The sequence below is a fragment of the Anas platyrhynchos genome, chromosome 3 (genome assembly GCF_047663525.1).
Source record: "Anas platyrhynchos isolate ZD024472 breed Pekin duck chromosome 3, IASCAAS_PekinDuck_T2T, whole genome shotgun sequence".
NCBI classification, from domain to species: domain Eukaryota; kingdom Metazoa; phylum Chordata; class Aves; order Anseriformes; family Anatidae; genus Anas; species Anas platyrhynchos.
In genome coordinates, this window is record NC_092589.1 from 21,601,419 (window position 1) to 21,623,497 (window position 22,079).

General features: G+C 35.9%; 1 protein-coding gene across 1 annotated transcript in view; it reads right to left on the reverse strand.

Annotated features, from left to right (window-relative positions):
* Nucleotides 1-22,079, reverse strand: part of USH2A (usherin) — a 410,836-nt gene that overhangs the window by 64,504 nt on the left and 324,253 nt on the right. Inside the window, exons 50-58 of the mRNA XM_072035514.1 lie at nt 21,079-21,300; nt 15,423-15,646; nt 12,745-12,955; nt 12,158-12,355; nt 11,466-11,620; nt 9,455-9,653; nt 3,796-3,903; nt 3,086-3,269; nt 2,238-2,395 (exon numbers count right to left, since the gene is read on the reverse strand). Of these exons, the coding sequence (XP_071891615.1) occupies nt 2,238-2,395; nt 3,086-3,269; nt 3,796-3,903; nt 9,455-9,653; nt 11,466-11,620; nt 12,158-12,355; nt 12,745-12,955; nt 15,423-15,646; nt 21,079-21,300 (1,659 nt within the window). The remainder of the gene's footprint in view (nt 1-2,237; nt 2,396-3,085; nt 3,270-3,795; nt 3,904-9,454; nt 9,654-11,465; nt 11,621-12,157; nt 12,356-12,744; nt 12,956-15,422; nt 15,647-21,078; nt 21,301-22,079) is intronic.

Here is a 22,079-nt window from a genome sequence, read left to right on the forward strand (position 1 = left end):
ATGGGCCTCAGAGGTCTGCATGCACAGAACCTGTTAACGGGCTGTATCTCATAACAGAACATCAGAACCTCCAAAATAAACCTCCACCTGCATGCCCCAAAGTCTTCCTATTGTGAAAAAAAAAAAACCAACACCAAGAGTGCAAAGGTCTCAGAAAGAACATGAAGCAGGATTATGAACAGTCAGGAACTAATTTCTAGCACACAGTGTTTATTTTAGTATCATGAAGTAACATTTCTCTGCTCTTAATATTCCCCATCCCTGTACAAAAGATCAGCTAGGGGCCCTGGAGCTCTGTGATAAAAACAACAACATTTTTTCCTTTCCTGTTTATCCTGTCAGGGGCACCGCATAAAGAAGAATCCCTTATCCAAACTTAAAGGCTTAAAATAATAGACACCACAACACAGTGACAGAGGAAGGGACTGAGTCACCAAATATCCACAAAAGTAAGATAAGCTTTCAGGATGCATCCCAGTACCTGGAAAGAGGGACATGTACTTTCACCTGACTGAGGAGAGCAATTCCTACAGCTGTGTGAATATATCAAACCCTCATCCTCTACAGTACACTCATAAGATCCAATCTCTTCTTCAACCCTCTGATCTTGTGGTTTCAGAAATATAGAAACCTTTGTACACAGTGTCTTCATTGCAATATTACCAAATGTCCTACACAAAGCCCAATTCTCCTTACATGTTTGCAACCTGCTATGAGTAACAGGAATTTGAGCAGCTGGGAAAGAAAAGGTCCAGAACAAGAAGGACAACTTTTTCTGTGAAATGCCCCACTCAACAAAAGCCTATTCTTTTCCAGTATATTCCTATGTTTTAAATCTATTTATAATGTGGCTGAATACTTTGTATCTTAAATTATATTTATTATCAAAACTATAATACAGCATGAGTCACTTTCTAATAAAACCAACTGTAGATTATAAGCCATTCGAATTCACCTGCCTTCTGCTGGGTTCTAAATCCTTCCAGGCAGTAGGGAGAAAAGTTTAATTTAAGATTTTAATCTTTTTCATATATTATATCATTTCTATAATGGATTTTGTGCTTCTGAAAACTAAAAGATTGACAGCTCAGGGTATTATAGATTTATTAATCATTGCTTAAATGGGTAGGGTGAACACTGCTAAGCACTACCACAATACTTGAAATCCAGCACTGAAGGCAAAACACCTTTACTAGGTCACTTTATTTTTAATGCCAATTGATGCTACTGTGACTGCTCTGCAAAGTACAAACATCTTAAATAATTAGGAAGAGGTGACATCAAAACTTCCTTGAGTTCACTGATAAAACATATATTATTGCTATTGCAATATGCAAACATCTGAAGTGTCTAAAAAACCAGACCTCAGTATAACTGAAAAAAACTAATATCTTGGAAAACACCTTGCTGGAGATGAACTACACAAGACAGAAAACTTTTCACTACATTGCTCTCATTGTTCCACAATAACTATACCATATCATTTTTATCATATCAGCAAACCATAGCAGTCACTTAAGCTGTGATCTACATTAACAAAACGGAACACATTTTCTAACATAAAAAGATGATGTTATTCAAATATTCCTTCTTAGCCTACCTCTGTAGCAGGCCAAGACAACCTGGTAATGTTCAGGAGCAGAGGAACAAGAGCTGAAAAATTTTGGGGCATTTCCTGACCTACAATACTGCAAGGTAATACGCCCACATAACACTAAAGTGCTGTGGTGAATAAAACTTATCAGGTCAAAGCTAGCATGGGATCTCTGTACTATACTCTTAAACGTTTTTTTAAAGGAGTTCAAAATTGATTTGTGCAGGACAACTGGACATTTTAGTTGCCAGCATAGTTATCAAGACATCATCAGCCCAAAAGTTTGATAGGTCTCCCTCTCTGTAACTCAGTTTGGTTGGAACAGAAGGGGAAACTCATTTTCAGTGTAATTGTTTTTTTCCCCTTACTACTTGTGCTCAGTAATAGTTTACAAGATCAAATTAATGCATGGATTTTTGATTAGCTAATCCTCACAATACCCATGTCAAGTATATAGGTCAACATTATTAAAATAATGTCTCCGAGAAACAGCAGCTTTAGATACTAGTTATTTAAATCACACCAACACTAAAACCAAATACAAAGAATAAAAAAATTGAATGATTCACCTGCTTGCCTTAATATACTATTTTTTCTATCCTTTCATTTTGCTACAAAGCACTACATAGAAATATGTTTTTACCTGGTGTATCCCAAGCTAAAAACATAGAATATGCATCAATTACTGTGACATTATATGGGACATGAATTTTCTCTGGTGTTCCTACTGGTGTTTGTATAACGTATTTATCACTAGTGTTGCTGCCGCCCCAGGTGCTGGCTTCCAGCTGGTAAACATATCTGCGCAAACACAAAAAGATCAGTAGACACTATGGTTAGAAGCTTTAAGCATATCAGTAATAGAACATTCCCATTTTCACCAATTTAAAGTGAACAGACTACAAATACTGCATTAGTGAGCACTTTCACCTTTAAGATTTCTTTACATAAGAGAAGTGATTCTTTATCAGAACAATAATTTTTATACTAAAATTTACATTAGCTTACATAAGAAATATTAACCAAAAAATTCCAAAACAAATTCCAGAATGGCCTAATTAAAGTATTAGCAGCTGATGCTTTCATGTCAGTATGTTCAAAATGCAAAACAATATCATAAAAGACATTCAGTGCTGTTTAACATTTAAAGACTTTAATTTTTCTAAGTATATTCCATAAGAAATAAAACAACCGATCAAGAACAACCAGCAACCAAAGGGGAAAATAAAAAGCTTCCCCCTCTTTCAGTCAGTCAGAATGATGTTCTCAAAGAAAAAAAAAAGAAAAAGAGACAGAGAGAGAAGTCAGTTGATTAAGACTCTCCACCATTCATAGCTTCCTAAAAGTGCGCTTTACCAATTTTCCAATAATTAAGTAATACAATAAGAGATTTTTCTTTTGTTAAAAGAGTAATTTACATTTTTGTATGTTTCACAAACACTTATTTTGAACACATTTCATATACCACCAAACTGCTTTAACATGCCTTACCTACTGTTAGGCTGCAGGTTAACATCTGTGAAATTCAGGTCTCTACTACCACCCAAGAATATCTGTTCTCCATCACGAAATAATTGATACTGAATAATGAGTCCATTAGGTTTCTTTGGTTCAGTCCAGTAGATTTCCACTTCTGTTGAACTGACTATGATATGATGAGGTTTTGGCCATACCCCTATTAATATCACAATGACACTATTTTATGACAGACAATGAAAGGTGTCGCACAGTTTGTGCTGTTGCTTTCAGCAATGTAACAAATGCATTAAACATAGCCAGAGAGGATAAGAGAATCTAACAACACAATCTGAATTTAACCCTCATTAAATGTAGCTAACTAGACAAGGTACATAATAATGGAGAACAAAGCCAAAGGCTACAGCCTTTCTATGCATAGCTGTCTCTGCATATTTATTTGTGATTTGAAAAATAGACATCTGCTAAATCTAACCTTGCTAACTTAAAGATAAATGTGGAAAAATTGTCACAAAAACAAAGCAGAAGTACAGTGCCAGGCAGTCAATATAAAAAGCATGTTGAGATCCAAATGCTCTTAGAAAAGAGATGGATTCTCCTGTGTAAATTTATCCATGATAGCTTGATTGATGATGGTGGAGTTTTACACCTTGTTAAACTATTACAAAATACAAGCCCTCATGACTATGTTTTTGCAGGTCTCTAAGAATGCCTTTTCTCCTTACCGTGAGGAGCAGATTGCAAAGTTTGACCTGAAAGTGGCTGGCTGGAAGCACACCCAGCAGATGTACAAGCAGTAAGCTTGAAGCTATAGTTAGTGTATGGCTGCAGACCTAGAAAGAGCGAACAGAGGTTAGATGAATGCATTCCCAAAATTCTGTCGCTAAAAGGAAGTACTGGATTTAAAGGTAAATTTAACTTTTAATATTTTTGGCAAACGTAAAATTTTAGTCATTCTTCTTTTACATCTGAATAATACGGTAATAGAGAATTCTTGCTAATTTAGAAATACATCTACTAGTTAAAATACTTGACAAAATTCAGACTTAATATGCAACTATGTTTCAATGGATCTATGGATGCCCCTCATATAGACATATCTCGATTAACTTCAAATCAGTTAACTTAGATAGCACTTGTAGCACAACAACTACAGTCCAGACCTCAACCCATATGAACCTTCTGAGAATTTATTCAGTCTTTTAAGCTGCTGCTTTTTGAAACTACACTTCTGGCTGCACAAAATGGTTAAGACATTGCTGGAAAGTACCTATTGGTAAAGACATATTCTCCATAATCACTCAGAGAGTGGTGAGGCACTGGCACAGGTTGCCCAGAGCAGCTGTGGATACCCCATCCCTGGAGGTGTTCCAAGACCAGGCTGGATGAGGCCCTGGGCATCTAGGGGGTGGTGTCCATGCCCATGGCAGAGGGAATGGAAATTGATGGTCTTTAAGGTCCCACCCAACCCAGGCTGTTCTGTGATTCTATGATAATTGGTGACGGCCAACGAAATTCAAAGCTTTCCAACAGATAAGCACTTGAAAATGTAATTCCTTAGAGCTTTGGAAGTGAACAGCTGAAAACCCTGAAATGTTTTGAACATTTAATACAAATATATTTGCAACAATGAGAAAAGAGAACAATAAACCCTTATTTGAACATGAATTTTCCAACTGAATTGCAAACAAGTCCAAAGACATACTCTGTTCTTGCCCCTTTTCCAACTTCTGTATATTCAATTTTGTCTGCATTTTTTCCCGTTATTTTTATGAGATTTTGCTATAACTGCTATACAACAGTCAGAAAAAGGGATGATAACCAGGTTCCAAGATACTAATTTTAGTTACCTCTTTTAGAACTATTTTTTTCACCCCAAACCTTCTATGCTTGGCATACTTGAATGAGACTAAAAGAGAATATCTTGCTTTGAATATTCCTTGGAAATTTTCAAACATCTATTTGCTTTGTGTCAGTGGCTTCAGTTTTGACATCAAGTTGCCCACTGGTTAAGAACTGGATTTTAGGACTGCTCATACAAAATGTACCCAAATTTGGCTAAGATACTAAGCTTTAGAAAAGCCATTTGTGCATACCCGTTAAATGGTGCTCACAGTTTTAACAGATCAAATCTTTAAAGATTCAGGCCTCCGTGTGAGCCTGGCTTGAACACCTCAGAGCTCAACTTTAACTGCTGACCAGACTGTGGAGACCCAGGTTATTTTACATATTATATATATATACACCAGGTTATATTACAAGGGTAATATACATTACCCTTGGCTGAGGGCACAGGGCTGGTCAGAAAATGGGTTTGTGCTATCCCTGTGGATTGTGTTTTGTAGTCCCATGAACCCTGGGTTTTCTAGGTCTGCCTATAGGTGTCTAATGTCTGCTGAGACAAAAGGATATTTAGCTGCAGTCAGACTTAGAATTAGGCCCATCTACAATAAGATTCCCTGAAGGAATAACCCTACTAAACAGAAGCTGCAGTATCAGTTTTATTTACCATACTTTTTATGTAACTTATGCCAAATTGTAATTACTTCAAGAACAATGCAGTTCTGTGACAAAGCTTGGGAAATATCTTTGTTTTTAAGAAAATCCTTGCTTACAGTCAGTATGCAGACATTTTAATTAAAACCTATTAGAAAAAAAAAATAGAAATAAGAAGCAATGATTATGTAGAAAGGTAGAGTAATGAATGGAAGACATGCAGGCTGCTTGCAAATTACACAAGACATGAAGGAGAGAAAATAAAGAGATGACTCAGAGGGACAGCCCTGACTGTAACCTAATCATGAACTGGAAAAGAAGAAAAATCATCTGAACACTGAGTATAAAGTAAGAAGGGAGGAAATGACACTTGCAGACTAGAGAGAGGCAAAGGCATGGAGGAAAGCCAAGTATTTAACATTTCAGGATAGAAAAGATTACTGTGGCAACAAATTACTTGAATTCCCCTAAAGGGAGTCATGTTCACTTTTAAAGGAAACATGCATAATAAAGCAATACTCATTTACAACTACACTTTAAAGAGAAAAATGGGCATTAAAAAAAGAGCACATGGTTTCACTAAATTTATTGGTGGAATTCTGATACCTGAAACCTCTATACATGGAGCAGTCATATCAGATTTTTATCTACATTATTAAAGCTCTGCATTACAGACCTTGTCTTATGTATGCTTTGGAAAGCTCTGTACAAAGCTATGTATGTGATTGATAATAAAAATAACAGGTAAGATAATTTTGTAATGTAAACAGCATTTTGTTTTTCCAATTTCTCTATGTGATTGTTCACTAGAGGATACTTCACCCTTCCTTTTTCTTTTTCTTTTTCTTTTTCTTTTTCTTTTTCTTTTTCTTTTTCTTTTTCTTTTTCTTTTTCTTTTTCTTTTTCTTTTTCTTTTTCTTTTTCTTTTTCTTTTTCTTTTTCTTTTTTTTTGTCTCCTGTTTAGTTGTTTTAGCCTTAGAATTCTCTTTCATTATTGCAGCATATGTTATTTGCCAAAAGGGTTGTGAAACAGCTTTTTAAAGAATGCGTTGTCCTAGTAGTCAAATCAATTATTTCTGATACCGTTTGTCTGCATTTGTGGGTATGGCTCCAGCAAGGTCAGTAATTAGCGCCCAGGCTAACACTCTTGGGCCCTACCATGGGAATTTACTCAGGAAGATGTCAGATTTCTGACCACAGCCTTACACAATCCTTCTATCCCCATGAGCTTTTTAGATAAATATTACTAGTAATTCAAGGCTGCATTGAGATAGGTTGACCAGTGACAACATTACCGTGCCTCTTCAGTTTTCACTACCTTGAAATGGAGAATATATTTCAATGAAAGAATTTGAAGCCATTCAGTCACATAATATTTTTTAACCTTGTTTCTTTTCCTAAAGTAAATATCAATGATCTTATCTGGCTTTTACCTAAAGATAATTGTTCCTATGAATGCTTGATAAAGCCTCTTATTTGGGATATGATCTTTAGTGTACGAAAAAGGGGAACTTGAGAAGAGTTATTGCGATAAACCCACCTGCTGCTGCTGAAGAGGGCACTCTTAGCTTTCTCTTACAATTCCCCTAATTATTTTCTTAGTCTTACCCTCTGCCTGCCCCCCCACTGCAGAGCATTAGCAGGCCCATTTGTAAAGGAGTAGTAACGCAAAGTGAAACAATGCCATAACTGTCATCCAAATTGTTCTGTACAGGGTAGTGGAAGTGTTCAGTAATAAATGATATAAAAAGGTCTTTTATTGACAAGCTGCCATGTGCTGTTTGCATTAGAGAATATGAGAAGATGATGGCTGCTGCCCCTAGGTCCCAGTGGCATTCAACTCAGTGAGATAGCAGAAAATGCTTCAGTTTGCTTAAAGCATTGATAACACCTCTAAATAATTAACTGAGGACTTCCTGTCTTCAATTACTTAATGCTTTTTTTAACATCTTGAGAGGATTATAAGCAATTTATGGATTTCACATGATGAGCACATTCACCGCTATTCCCACAAAGCATTTGTGGGATCATGTTTCCAAAGCTTTGATGTAATTAAAAATAAGCAGCAAGACAATGGTGCAGTGGCAAGGTGCTAGCCTTCTCGTCTGTTATTTGCAAGACCCTAGATTCAAAGTCTCAAGAAATACTAATGCTACAGCTTCATTAATGTTCATCTGTTGCTCAGGGAAAAGCAGACGTTTTTGGAAAGAAAAAAAAAAATAAAAGAGGAGATAAGAAAATCAAAACCTACATCCACAGGGAATAACACAATAGTTAGTTCAAACATTTGAGATTATGTATGAAATAAATTTGATTGTTTTAGCTTATTCTTTGAGTTTAAAGAGCAGTAATTATCCACACTGCAAAATCACTGCCATGAATTCCACATTATTACCCTAGGAACTTCCTACAGAAAACAGCAGAGGATTTGATTATGACTGTCAGGAAGAACAATCACTTATTTTGCTCTTGGCTGAACATGGCAGCATTGGACGATGGCTTAATGGTATAGCAGCACAAAAGGAAAAAAGATCTTTGTTTCTCAGGAGGTAACTACTTCCTCTCTCTCCCTTGCAAAGTGTAAGAAAAACCTGTATTGCTTGCATTAAAAATCTCAGTTACTCTGGAGCTATAAGTGCTTTTGGGGAAGGAACCAGGAGCACGGAAGAAGCATTTTTCAAATGGGCTTAAGTGAAAAATCATTGCTTGTTGGTAGGTGTTCTTTACACACAAACTTAAAACAGTAATTCTGAAACATATACCACAAACAGGGATACTCTTGTTAATACCCCATCTCCAGAAGAAGTAAGTATGGTGATAGGTTTAATATACCGTTGACGAATTTTATGCTTGAGCATGCTACTGTCAAAGAGGAACAGCCATCCTTTAGTCTTCTGTGAGCAGCCACAACAAGAAGGATCTATTTGAAAACATGAAGGGATCCAACATGACTAAGAACTCATGCTCTGAGGGGAGGTTGGGAGGGCAAGTATGCTGGATGGCTTTGATATGCCCTAAGTCAACTTCTGCTTCTTAGGTGGATTTTGTATGGTGACTATAACAACTATAACTTATGAATCTTTGTGTTTTCCATTGGGTAAAAAAAAAAAAAAAAAAGAAAAAATAATGTATTTATGAATTCTAAAAAAACACAAACACAAGAATTTACTAAGTAACCTGAGATCAAGAAGTGTGAAAAGATATCCCAAAAAGTTTATGTTCATCTTTTGTATTCAAGAAAAGCATTGGCTTATTAATTTTGCTTCAATGTAAAATTCAAATATAACTAAAAAATAAATATGTGACAATAATACATTTGAGTTAAATCTCCCCCCCCAAATCTCTTGACTAAAGCTTCTTTCAGATCCATGCACATTCACGAAATTTCACCAAGCATTTTAAAAAATGTATATAAGCAATATTTAACATAAACAGAATCCTAATCTTTCCCTTTCTTTTCCTTTTTAATGACTCAGCCATAAAGTACTGGATCTTTCTTGCTTCTACACTGCTATACATTCACAGTGGCACCAGTGACTTCAACCACATTACCGCACATTAATGGTAAAAAAGAGAGTCATCTCTGTGTTAAGGGATGTCAAGCCTACACAGAATATTTGAGAGCTCAAGCTCACCACAAAGCATGAATCGTGAATTGAGCTGGATAGATTAGTTTTATAATTTTGAAATTATTAGTATTTTAACATCAGAAGCCTGAATTGAAAAGCTTGAAGAAAATAAATTTAAGGTATGTAAAATGGGTATAAATCATTTCTAAACTGTGCACAAAAGGTCAGATTTAAAAGTTACTGACAGGTGGCATTTTTTATGTTAATATTTTCAATATCTTAAGGATAGGACATTAGATTCTCAGTTCTGCCTCCTTACCTGATACTGTGTGTTGCATTTTGCTTCCAGTGTCAGTGTAAATAAGTCCTTTTCCCACTTGACTGATCTGGTACTCTCTGATGATACCATTTGGTTTCTTGGGTGCAGTCCAGCTTAAATACAATGCTGTTGAGTTCAAAGCACTGATGTCTGGTGGCTGAACGCTCTCAGGGACTCCTTGGACAGTGACTGCAACTACCTGAAGACATATGAATTAAACAGCAATTTAATGTAATAGTACACTAGATACCATGATCAATGAGAATGTCACTTTTGTTTTAAAATGTTGTTTGGTCTGGCATATCATTACCAAGAGCCTGGAGAACTAGTTAGTTTTTTCCTCCTTTTTCACAATGAAATCTGACCTTGAATATATTACATAAGTCTATGTCTACAATTTATCACGACAGGTTCACCACAATCTTAGCTGCAGTGTATAGCACAGGGCGAAACAACAAAAACTGTATTGCTTGAAAACTCTTGATAACTCTCTTCCATATGGTTCGTCAGTGTCTCTGCATTTTAACTGCCTGATTTCATATATTTTAAGAACCAGTAAACATGGGGCTAAGCCTCAATATATCCAGTGCAATCTGAACTCTATCAAAGTTATGTGTAACTCCATGTTTTTGTAAGAAAAACAAAGATTCTGAAAGATAGAATAACTTCGGACTCGTTAACCTCACGCTTTTTTAGATCTTCCTACAAAAGAAGGGCAGGGCAGGGCAGGGCACTGCTGATTTTCTGTTGACACATCTCTAGTGTTTTGTACAGAGGCATATCCAAATGATATCAGTTTAGTAAGTGAGTCGAACCTTTTTCTCTTCTAGAATCACTTTTTTTTTGTTATTACCACTTTAAAGTATTTATATTATGTTCTAAATATAAAATGTGCCCTCTGTAATATATTGTTTTAGTACATTTGATGGAATCAGTCTCTACTTGCAGACTTCAGTGTCTGCAACTGTAAACTCCTTAATTACATACAAGTGTGATAAGCAGAATGTATTAGTTCAGGCTAATGGTTGTAGCAATGGTGGCTATACAGGTTCCAGATCATAGCTGTGTTTGCAGGTAGAGGACTATGTGCCTACCTCTATCCCTGTCAGTCCTTCTTTTCTCATACTTTTGGATGAGATTTGTACCAGTAAGAAAAATATGTAAAAACCTGAAAAAAATCCACCTTTTCAACCCCATAGATACCGTAATTACAAAACACAGTCACTCTTCCCCACTTCTGTTCCACATATCTTACACTTGCACTCCTAGAAATTCGTTTTCACAAAGCAAGGATATTATTGTGAAAAAGGTCACTTAAATAGTTTTTCCAAATGATGAGTAAGACAGATACTTTGCAGAAGAGAAACTAGAGCTGGCTAGATAGTAATGCTGGTGAAAGGTATCCATGATTCTAAGTGATATGAGAAAAAATGAAACAGTGACAAAGGGAAGAAAGAGATTCTGTCTGCTTAAAAAACAGAAGCAGAGGCAGGCTGTGCACAAAGGACGTGTAAAGCCTGAAGTCAGCATAGACATGGAAAGCCAGCAAAGGTAACATAGTAGAAGCAGCCTTAGAAAAAGAAGGTTGTTGAAGAAGCTGATCTACTAGAACTAAAGCAGGTAAACTAAGAAATAGCATGGAAGAAGAAGCTATATACATCTTAGTGAGAAGCAAAGATTTAATTTCAAGGATTTGAGAAAATGCATTTTAATATTCCTTACTCTATTCTATCATGTACAGCTTTCTATTTAACAAACATCATTTTTTACAGTGTGATATCAGCACTGCCAAGACCGAATTACTGCTTTCTTCTTCCACTTGCTTGTATGAACCTTAGGATCCGAATAAACATCTGTCAGTAGTTGAATCCAAATAAGATTATTGATGCTTTTCACTTACTTGCTCAATAATCATCATGTCTTCAAATTACACCTTTCCAAAAGCATTTATATGTTACCACACCAGCTGATAAATGTCTGGCACCAGTTCTGTATAGACCAATTCACTAACCTTGCTGCTGTCTGTGCAACCAGCAACAGTACAGGCTCGCAGTTGGTATGAATATTCTTGGTATGGCTGGATGCCACTTGTATCTCTGAAGCTTGTTTCTGTTCCTCTAAAACGCTCGATTCCATCTCGGAGAATGATATAGTGAATAATAAGACCTATTACAGAAAGAAAGTTTTCCCTTTTGTTAGCTGAGAAATGCTTCATGATGGTATGCTATAACAACATCCTCTGCAAACAGAAAATATTAAATGAAATCTCTAGGTGACCACTCTAATAGGTAGTCATCCCACTTAAATGGTTACTGTCAATTACTCTAAAGTCACTCTGCTCAACCTTTACATCAACATCTCAATGGATCTCAATGATCATTGAAAGTTGTTCCAAGTTTTCATAGTTTGAAAATCATAACCAAGTTTTCCTGAAAGAACTGAGTATCAAACTCCTCCCCAAAATTTTATAACATGATCATGATTTTCTGATCATATTTCCTCATTACTATCATCTTCTCAAAAGAGGTTTTTAGGCACTTCTAAAAACATGCTAAATTGTCTTCTGTGAAAATGAAAATGATCTCAACCTAGAGTTTTTATATATATATCTCAGTGTAAGTGATTAATTAAAACATTTTGTGATTTTGGAACACTGTCAGTATAGTGACAGAACATACATTTTTAAAAAACAAATAACAATACCATTTGGTTGAAGTGGTTCTTCCCAATTCAGAAGTATCATGTCTTCACGGTTATCTACTTTGGCCCATTTTGGTGGACTTACACGCTGTGGCACATCTTGCTTAGTGACAGCTCTGCTAATTTCACTGAAGCCTCTTCCATAGCTATTCCAAGCAGCCACCCTGTACTCGTATGTGATAAAAGGTTCTAGGTTCAGATCTACAAAAAGAAAGATCCATTTGAGTCACCTCAGTCTTTTAACAATATACAAAATAAGTATTGTTTTCTGTTTCTATGTCTATAACTACTTACATTTTTAAAGACAGATAGGGAAGTTTTTCCTTTTAGGTAGGGCCGTTGTCTGATATAACACTTGTAGCAACATTTGTGAAAGAAAGAACCTTTAGGCCTTATTGTATTCACCAAACTTCTTACTACCCACTCCATTCCCCTAAAGATGCTCAAACTAGTTCTGAAGGAATGCTACTTCACTACATTTGCTTCACATTCAGTTAAAATATCTGATAGCATTTGGGACATCTTTTTTCCCATGGTGAATTAAAACACACTAGCAAACCACCGATCTGATATGCCATTTTTTTTCTTACCTGTAAATGAATAATGATTTTGGCTTCCAGTGTAGACAGTCTCCTCTTCAGCTGGACACACACCTTCCTTTATCTCTTTTTCTGTAGCACTCCGTGAACTTTTTATCCATGCACAGATATTCTCCCTAGGATCAAAGTCACACTTTCCACAATGTGCTGTTTTTTCCATAGATAAAGGACAAAGGATATTAGCCTTGCATTCTTCTTTTACCTATGGAATATGCATACAATTTTAATATATTTACACTTCTTCCGTTCTTTATAAATGCTTCCAATAGTATTTCTCTGTCTTTACACAACATCCAAATCAGGCAACCACACAGTTAGTACACTGGTATTTCTAGCATGCAGAAACTCTTTCAGTCTCTGGTCAGCCTACTGCCTTTGATCATTAATGCTTTAGTAGTCCTTTCTAAAAGAAAGGGAGTTTTTGTTGTTGTTGTTGTTGTTTTGTTTTTGTTTTTGATTTTGTAGGTTCCTTGTACAAAACATCACAAATTTTAACCACTGGAACCCTAAATGACTGGGTTTATTGAAAGTTGAAGAGTCAGTAGTCAAATGAGGATGGGGTTTTACCTGAGAATTTAAACATTTGAACATTGAAGAATTGTCAGTAGGTCAAAGGTCCTGAGACAAACCAGTAGCACCCAACCCCCTCCCCCAGCTTTCCTAGTGCACAGGAGGGCTCTGTGCAATTCTTTGGCAGCTTTTAAGAACCTGATCCATAGGGGTTTGAAGTATATTTTATACATTTTTATTTTATGCTTTATTTATTGTTATATAACTCTATCCATGGGCTATATAAAATGTGTCCTCTACCACATTACGCTTAAACAGTTCTGCTGCAGTAAGGGGATGTCTACAAACACTGAGGCAGGTATAAGATTTAACCCATAAAGAACAATCCACAGAAATATATACTGAATATATACAAGTTTATATTAAAATTCATGAAATGATATTTTCACCAAACCATAAGACAGAGAACAATAACTCTTTATAAACAAAAATATTGTTTCAGGTGTAGTGCAATAGTCGGCTACAAATATTTCTGCACATTAGGCTACCAACTTTAGAAGAGAAAAAAAAAAGATTATATCTAATGTTTCCTTAATTCAGCTACTGAAATGAGTTTGTTAGCTGATTATGAAGTTTGGGTAATTTAATTACCCAAATGTGGCAACTGTTACAGAAATTATGTTATGATAGGTACCGATGTAAGATGTATGATACAGATGAATTGGATTCACAAATAAAGTACATTACAGGTCCAGGACATGTGTCAGAATATCAGTCCTTTTAATATTAGTAAATCTATACATATCAGAAAGATGGCCCTGCTCTCTCGCTTCCACTACAGGTATGGAAATACAAAGTGACTCCTTTGTTTATACATTATACCCAAGGCATGGACTTGGCACAATACATGCTAGAATTCATTATCCCATTTTCACCCATTTTTGCCTTGCATAAACTAATACAATGTGCTGAGGAACTGTAGCTGACTCATCACAACACATGGATTTTGCTTGGGAGAAAATTATTCAGTCTGGAAATGAAATGACATGAAATCCATAAAAAGGAAAGGAGAAGATGGAAGAAATATTTGTGTGTTACCACAGCAGGTGAATGGAAAGTATATGAGAACACCTGTATGTGGTAGGGTTTGGTTTGTTTTTCATTTAAGTGATATATTCAAAAATATCTACTTCATTTCCATATTGTAGCATTCACAAAACCCAATCCTCTCTCATCCACTTTCTCTGTCCCTCTCTAAATATAAATACATACTTATATGCAAATATATATATATTAAAACAGTTTCCATCCTTTGAATTTTTTTTTTTCACTTAAGCAAAAAAAAATAAATAACAGTTTACTTTTTCACAGCTTACATCTAACACTGAGATGTTATTACTTGAAAATTTCTGTTGAATTCAGTTGGAGCTGCAACTGAAATTTTGGCCAAATTGTTTCCTGCTGATGCATCTAGTCACTGGCTGCTCTTAAAAATGACAGAAGTAGCTTTTATGTTGCTTAGTGTATTATGACATTTAAATGGAGTGAAAATAAACTATATAATTCACTTTGTGTCGAAAGCATGAAAAATATCCTCATTATTACTAAAAGTTATACAGGGACCTAATACTGCTGAAATTTATGCCAAAATTGCCACTGGTTTTCAACAGGATCAAGATTAAGTCCATCAAGAAAATATCAATTGCTTTATTTTTATTAATAATTTTTTTGTGGAGGAAGTTTGGGGAAATCTATGTTATACTGCCTGCCTGAACTGAAATGTAATAGCATTTTTATACATCAGAACAGGTGACTTCAATTTCAATTTTCAATCAAGGAACATTGTCAGGAACAGTGGCCACAGAATGGGAACTGGCTATATATGCCAGTCTTGTTAGTATGCCAGCTTTTAGCCACTGTACTAATCTGAAGTGCTGGGCAACACTTCACAGAGGCAGCTAATCATTATTAATTCCTTTAGAATTCATTGCAATAACATCAATCATGGTGAACTCATTCGGTATTAATATGGATGTAATGTGAAAATGAATAATGCACACAAGAGTTTTTATATTCCTATTTTAGAAAAATAGTTATGAACAGTGTATTTCTCTTTCCATCGTCAAATCAGAGCTACTGAGAGATTTTCTATCAATTACCTTCATCATCATTCCAGCTGAAATCTTGTCAGAGCAAACATATTTCAAAGGATTATATCCAACTCCATTACAGCATTCTTCGCTCTTTGGAATAAGTTCAGTCTCACAGCATTTTACTGGCACTTGGTCATTCTTTCTAACATGTGCTAGGGACTCACCACTGGAACCTGAGCAGCATATGGTATCTGACACATTTACATATTCCTGCCCACAACAGAACATCCCTGAAAACAACAAACAAAAAATATATATCTGAATATGTAATGTAAATAATTTTTAAAAGAGGTAAGAAAGAAGAAAGCTCAGGCTGCAGTATAGCTTGGCATAAAAACATCAGCAGCTGGAAATACAATGATTTAGCTGAAGTGAGATTAAATTCTGAATGCAAGGTGACCGAAGCAAGAATCCTAAATTCTAGACCTACTTGAAAACAACCAAGAATTAAAGGAAAAAACAGGGATCTCCTAGAGTTAACTTACACTATTCCTCAACTTTTGTAAGAACCTTTCCTATGAAGTACCATATAAAGGTACTATGTGCTACAGGTCAAGGACAGACTGTTGATGCAGAAATTGAGAAAGCTTCTCCACATACCTCTCAGTCAGATCTCATTCATTCCTCCCAGATGGGCAGTCTTTCAACCAGTATGTCTTAACATCCCAGAATGTTTCACATTATAGTTTATGATTTAAAGTGAGGGTTCATACAGTGTATATGGAACTGAATGGGTTACTTAACAAATACCCACAGTGAAGCTTCAGCCCTCATATTTATGCTTTAAGAAGTTAGTATCTAAATATAATTTTCATTTCTATAATGGAATTGAAAACCTGACAAATTTAATTCCACAGGCTCTATTTTTGATAATTCTACTTTAAAATTAAAAGCTCATCATAATCAGTGTAGGTTTCCATATATTCACAAACATGATGTTAGGAAGAACTTCTTTACTGAAATGGTTGTTAGACATTGGAACAGTCTACCCAGGGAAGTGGTGGAGTCACCATCCTTGGAAGTCTTTAAAAGATGTTTAGATGTAGAGCTTAGGGATGTGGTTTAGTGGGGACTGCTAGTGTTAGGTCAGAGGTTGGACTTGATGATCTTGAGGTCTCTTCCAACCTAGAAATTCTGTGATTCTGTGATGATTTTGCAACTGTGAAATACCTGCTTTGAATCCTCCACCATTTAAAGAAAGGGGTAAATACCCCTATAAATGACAGTGAAAAAAAATATTATTATTAATTCAAGTAGAAAGATATCACAAAAAAAACAGAGCTGTTACACCTATAAAGTAATTTGTATTTGATGTAATTTCTGTAGTATGTAGACATTTAATACACATGCAGAAGTGGCTGCTTTATTCTCTATCATTTATTTCAGCAAATCTCTCTTAGGAAGTCATACATAATTAAAATTACTTGTTAAGGGTACGATCCTGCTAAAGCATTCAGAGCAATGACTCAAAATGGTGAAGTTGCTTGCATGCTTCACCTATTTTCAGGACTGGTTTCATTCACAGAAATCAAATTGTGGTCACCAGCTCTCCAAGAGGTAAATATTTCCTCCTGTTCACACCCTTTTTCCAAATTGTCCTAGGATCCTACCGATTTTAAGTAGAGAATTAATGCAGAAAAAGACTCAATTCAATACTAATAAGCAACTCGGGTAGCCCCAAGGGACTTTTGACAGGCAAACTAAAATTTTGATAATGAACTGTTTTTCTATTGAAACAAACAAGGCTGTATTCTTTCAGTGTGAACCTCATCTTTGTTTGACTGAATTAAATTTTTCAGCCAAGATTTCACTCACATAACAAGAAGTGACTCCCTTTCTAGTTTCTTTGGTAAACCATTACTTCTTTAATTATTATCAACCTTGTTCCAGTGTGATAAATTGCTAATTACTTAATACCCTAATCAGCGTTCATTCTTTGCACAGATAAACTGTGACAGCGCCATTAATTTAAATAGTAATTTCACTTAATGGCCAGAACGGCACACCAGATTTTTATGCAGCATTTTCTGAAGACTGCATCCATCACTGCAATATTCTGACATAAAGATGTCTGACGTGCACTAACTCACTTAGGGAGAGCAGATGTTGCAGAGCAGAGTTTGGTAGTAATTCCCATAGTGCATCACTTCAGCATGAATGAGCTGCAAAGGCAGAGGTAGACAATCTTCTGAAACTGCATTGCATAGCCCTTGACCTCTGCTTAATTTATCACATGTAGCACTTGACTCCTGAACCTTGACACCTCAAATGTATAATTTTAAATATGCTCCAAGAAAAACAAAATAGGGCTATGTAATATTGATGGATTGATTTGCTTTCTAAAAATTGCTTTATTCAATTGCTTAAGGATCCAGAAATTCTATAAACCTTTCCTGAATTCAACACAGTACCAAAATACAAAATATTTGTTTGCAAATCAGCTTGAATGCATGTGTCATGCTTTATATATTTATGTTTCATAGGCACATAATGCATTACAGCAAAAAGAAAATCCATGGGCTGGAAAAGACTCTTCTTGCTAACAGTGATTTCTGTCAACAATTATTTCATGTTCATCGCCGGCAACTGAAAAAATTTACAAACATAGCTGAGTGATGAATTACTAATTTAGTAAATCTGCAAAACCAATGCTTTCAAAGGGGAAAAATGAGTATTAGAAGGCTTAGCCTTTGGAGCCAGAATAGAGGATCAACAAAATACAGAGCCAGTGTACATTGCAGACTACTCCAAAAATCCTTGGCTTACATTTGGATATTGCAACTATAACAGATCAGAAACCACAACAGTAAAAAGCATTATCTTTCACTGTCTGAGACAGTATAGGGGCATTTTACTAGTGTTTTTTTTTCTTTTTTTCTTTTTTTCTTTTTTTTTTTTTTTTTTAAAGAGAAAATCCAAGAGTGGTTTCAGCTTCCATTACCTTTTATAGACAGAAATAGACAACTTTGGATAATCACATTGCAGCCATGGGGCTCAGGATATGTGCATACAATAGTATCGCTGCCAGCCTTTGCCAGTAGATGTCTCTCTATGGTCCCCCCACTAAATAAGGCCAACAAGGGGCACAAAATAAGATCCAAGAGAACAGACCTCCCCCCCCCCCCCCCAAAAAAAAAAAAGAAAAAAAAAGTAATATGAGATAGAAGACACATATCTTGTTGCAGGACAGACTCTCCAAGTATACAATGGCAAATGAAAAAAACTCTACCATACAAGCTCTTAAAACCATCATTCAGTGCAAAAATGGTCTAGGTTCTGCAGAAACATGCTGCTTTCAGCAGAACTGATAATGCAACAAGATTTGCACTTGTAGTGATTGTTTTTTCTCATATGATTTTTACAAGAAACCAAAAAATGGCAAACAAAAGCTTTAAATTGTTCTTACATTTTAAACTGTGGCATCTATTGCCAGCTACAAAACAGAGCTTTGGAAGCATGTCAGCTTTTGCTTAAAGCCATCCCAGTTACCTCTTCCCCTTCTAGACAATGGAATCAGTTTTACAACTACCATAATCTTGCAAAATTCTAAGTATCCATTTGATAAGCCAATGGTAAGTAAATTATGTCTTTGTGTGAGACTTTTTTTTTTCCCATCAGAATCATTATAAATAAGAGGAATAGGGAACACAGATTTTGTGCATGGCTTGTGCATTTTCATGATATATTTAGCAAGGCTGAATTACTCTAAGAAATTAAGCAAAAACCTATTGAGCATGATGTATATGATATGATAAGAAACCACAATCTATTCTATGCTTAATGCAGAATAATATGATCTCTTTTCAACTATGGTGTTAATTCATCTTTGAAAAATGTTTTTGTGTTCAGCTGTATGCTGGCTCACAGCATAAAGTCCTCACAGGAAATCTGTGAACGGTGAAAAAGCTACTGTTTTCTTTTTTAATGGCCAAAAAAATGTCATCATGACCCATTCTCAAGAAAAATAGTGTAAATGATAGAGTGCTATAGGCTAAACACATTTTAAAAAGAGGGGTATAAAGGTTTTTTAAATATATACATTTAAGGAAAAAAAACTGTTAAGAATACATATATACTGAAATGAAGAACATAACTTTCATCCCAAGATACCTGTATTACACTCCTACACAACTCATCTGCCCAGAGAGAGCAGTAAAAACATAAACGCTACCCCAGCAGTTCTGTTCCAACAGCATCTGTTAATTCACTCCATTTATAAAATACATATTGACAAAGACAACTGAACTGGGACCAGGGAGATTTGATTTGGTGTGAGAAAGTCAATTCAATGTGATTTTGTTAAAGGGCTCCTGCAGGCAAATAAAAGAGTTTAAGTAATAAAGTACATAAAGAGATGTTTTATGAGCCAGCCCTGTCTTGTGGCAGCCACACAATGTGCTGCTATGCAAAAGGGCCTTGCTCAGAGACATTATTGTGAGTCCTGTGTAGATGCTGTAGATCAGGTACAATTAGGGATCAGAGTGAGGGGGAGCACCATGCAAGTGGTGCGGTTTGCAGCATACATTCCATGATTCACCACTGATAGGGAGAAAACATTGCCATGGCTCCTAGTTTAGTCCTTCCTGACAGTCAACACAGAATGTGAGTGCTTTGAACATCACACACAGCAGCTGTAGGATCCAGTGAACACAAAAAGTAAGGGGAAGAGCGAGATCATCTGGGGGTAAAGGAAGAATTTAGCCTTTAGATCTGGGGTCTTGGTTATATGGTAGGATCCTTAGTTGTACAGCAAGAGGCTCAAACTGGCACACACGTGGCAAAAGCACTGTATGTACCACTAATCTTAGTACACCAAGCAGAACTGGTACTAAACCAGTACTAAACAGGTACTAAACCAGTACTACATTCATTATTTCCATGTTTTGAAATCGGATTCCCCTTTGAGACTGCAATTGGTTTTGAAGTCTTTTTGTCAGGCTGAGAAAGCCTAAGGCTGACGGTATATAATTCCCCCAATACATGCAGAAAGAAAAGACATGTGAAAATACCTGAATGGGTTTTGTATTAATACCTCCAATCTTTGTCATCAGCTAGTCACATAGTGCTTTATGAGGAAGTAAGGTATATATTGTACATTTAGGCGATGCACTAACTTCTTGTGATATACAAGAAATTAACAGGATACACCAGATGAATAAGGGACTAATGCTACGGATTGAGCTTTGTTAATTTTAAATTCCAGTGGGTTTAGCTTTATGTACATGTAGATGCACAAATGAGGGACTTGGGCTTCCAACCAGATAGCACTGTCATCTTCAGTTCCTAGGTGACTAACTCCACATCTCCAGAGCAAATAGAAAATCCCTGCACTAGGATGCACAGCAGCACAGGGTGACAAAGTCTGACCTCAGCTCTACTGACTAAAAGCAGACTGGTCCAATCTTGTGACTTGAGTAATGAAAGATCAGGCATTCCCTTTGAATTTTCTGGAGTGTCTTCAGACTTTGCAGCTTTTGGACTCATTGGGTAATCACCAGCTCACCATTTTGCAATCTATTGGAATAGGTAAGTGAAGTGCAACAGCATTTTAACAAAATCGGCATATGTAACTTAACTTGAAGTATCCCACTTCTGAATGGCTAATTCTACAAGAGATTTAGAAAGATCAAAATTCTTTTTTTCTTGAAAATTTCTCACTTACCTGTGAGAGGTCTATGTGAAGTCCCTTTCTCTTCATCACCACAGCAGACCAAGGCTGTACTTACGACTTCTCCACCACAGCACTGCTGATTGAAACTGTCATGGAGTGATCCACCACAACAGATTTGATTCCCTGATGTGGAGTAAGGCATTCCCTGACAGCAAGAGTCACCAATTCCAACTGAAACTCTGTTTTGCTCTTCATTAGGGCAGCATACTTCACCTGTCAATTTAAGAATACAATTAAAGATTTAATGCATGTATATCTCATGAAATCCCTGAGAGGTTCTCAACTGATGGCAACAAGTATTAGTCTAGGTTCACACACTATTAGTTCCATGTACAATATGTTCCACAAGAAAACATGGAATCACTTGGTAGTGGTAGAATGGTACAAAAGCATATATTTATTTGTAATAATAATTTTAAAAACTTACATTCAGGGCAAAGATTCTGTAAGATATCAAAATGCAAGCATGACAAAGAAAAACCAAGAAGAGCAGCAAAAATAGTTTCTGTAAATATAATTAATTATAATACAGCTGAAAACCTGTAAGTATAGGTATATCTACAGTAAAGAGAGTTTATTCTTGCTTTGGCCAAAGGGTCAGTCTATTTATTCACAGCAAAACAATCCCGTCTACTCCAAAATCATTCCAAGGTTGTTTTGAAGGACTACTTCATACTGTTAAAGAGTTTTTTCAGTGTCTGTTGGGACTTAATCTCCTAAAGAACTTACAAAGTAAGCAAACTTTAAAAATCCAGTATCACCATCACATTCAGTAGGGTTGGTTGCTACTTCAAGAAATACATCAACTGTTGCAGTACAATACAGAGCTGTAATATAAGGCTGTCATTGAGACTGACACTATAACGGGTGGTCTGAGAGGGATAAACTGTTTGCCCTAAACAGAATAGATACTATTGATATATTATATAAAGAACACACAAATGCCAGAAAATGGCAATAGTTTCCATTCTCTAGTACCTGCACTTGGTCTG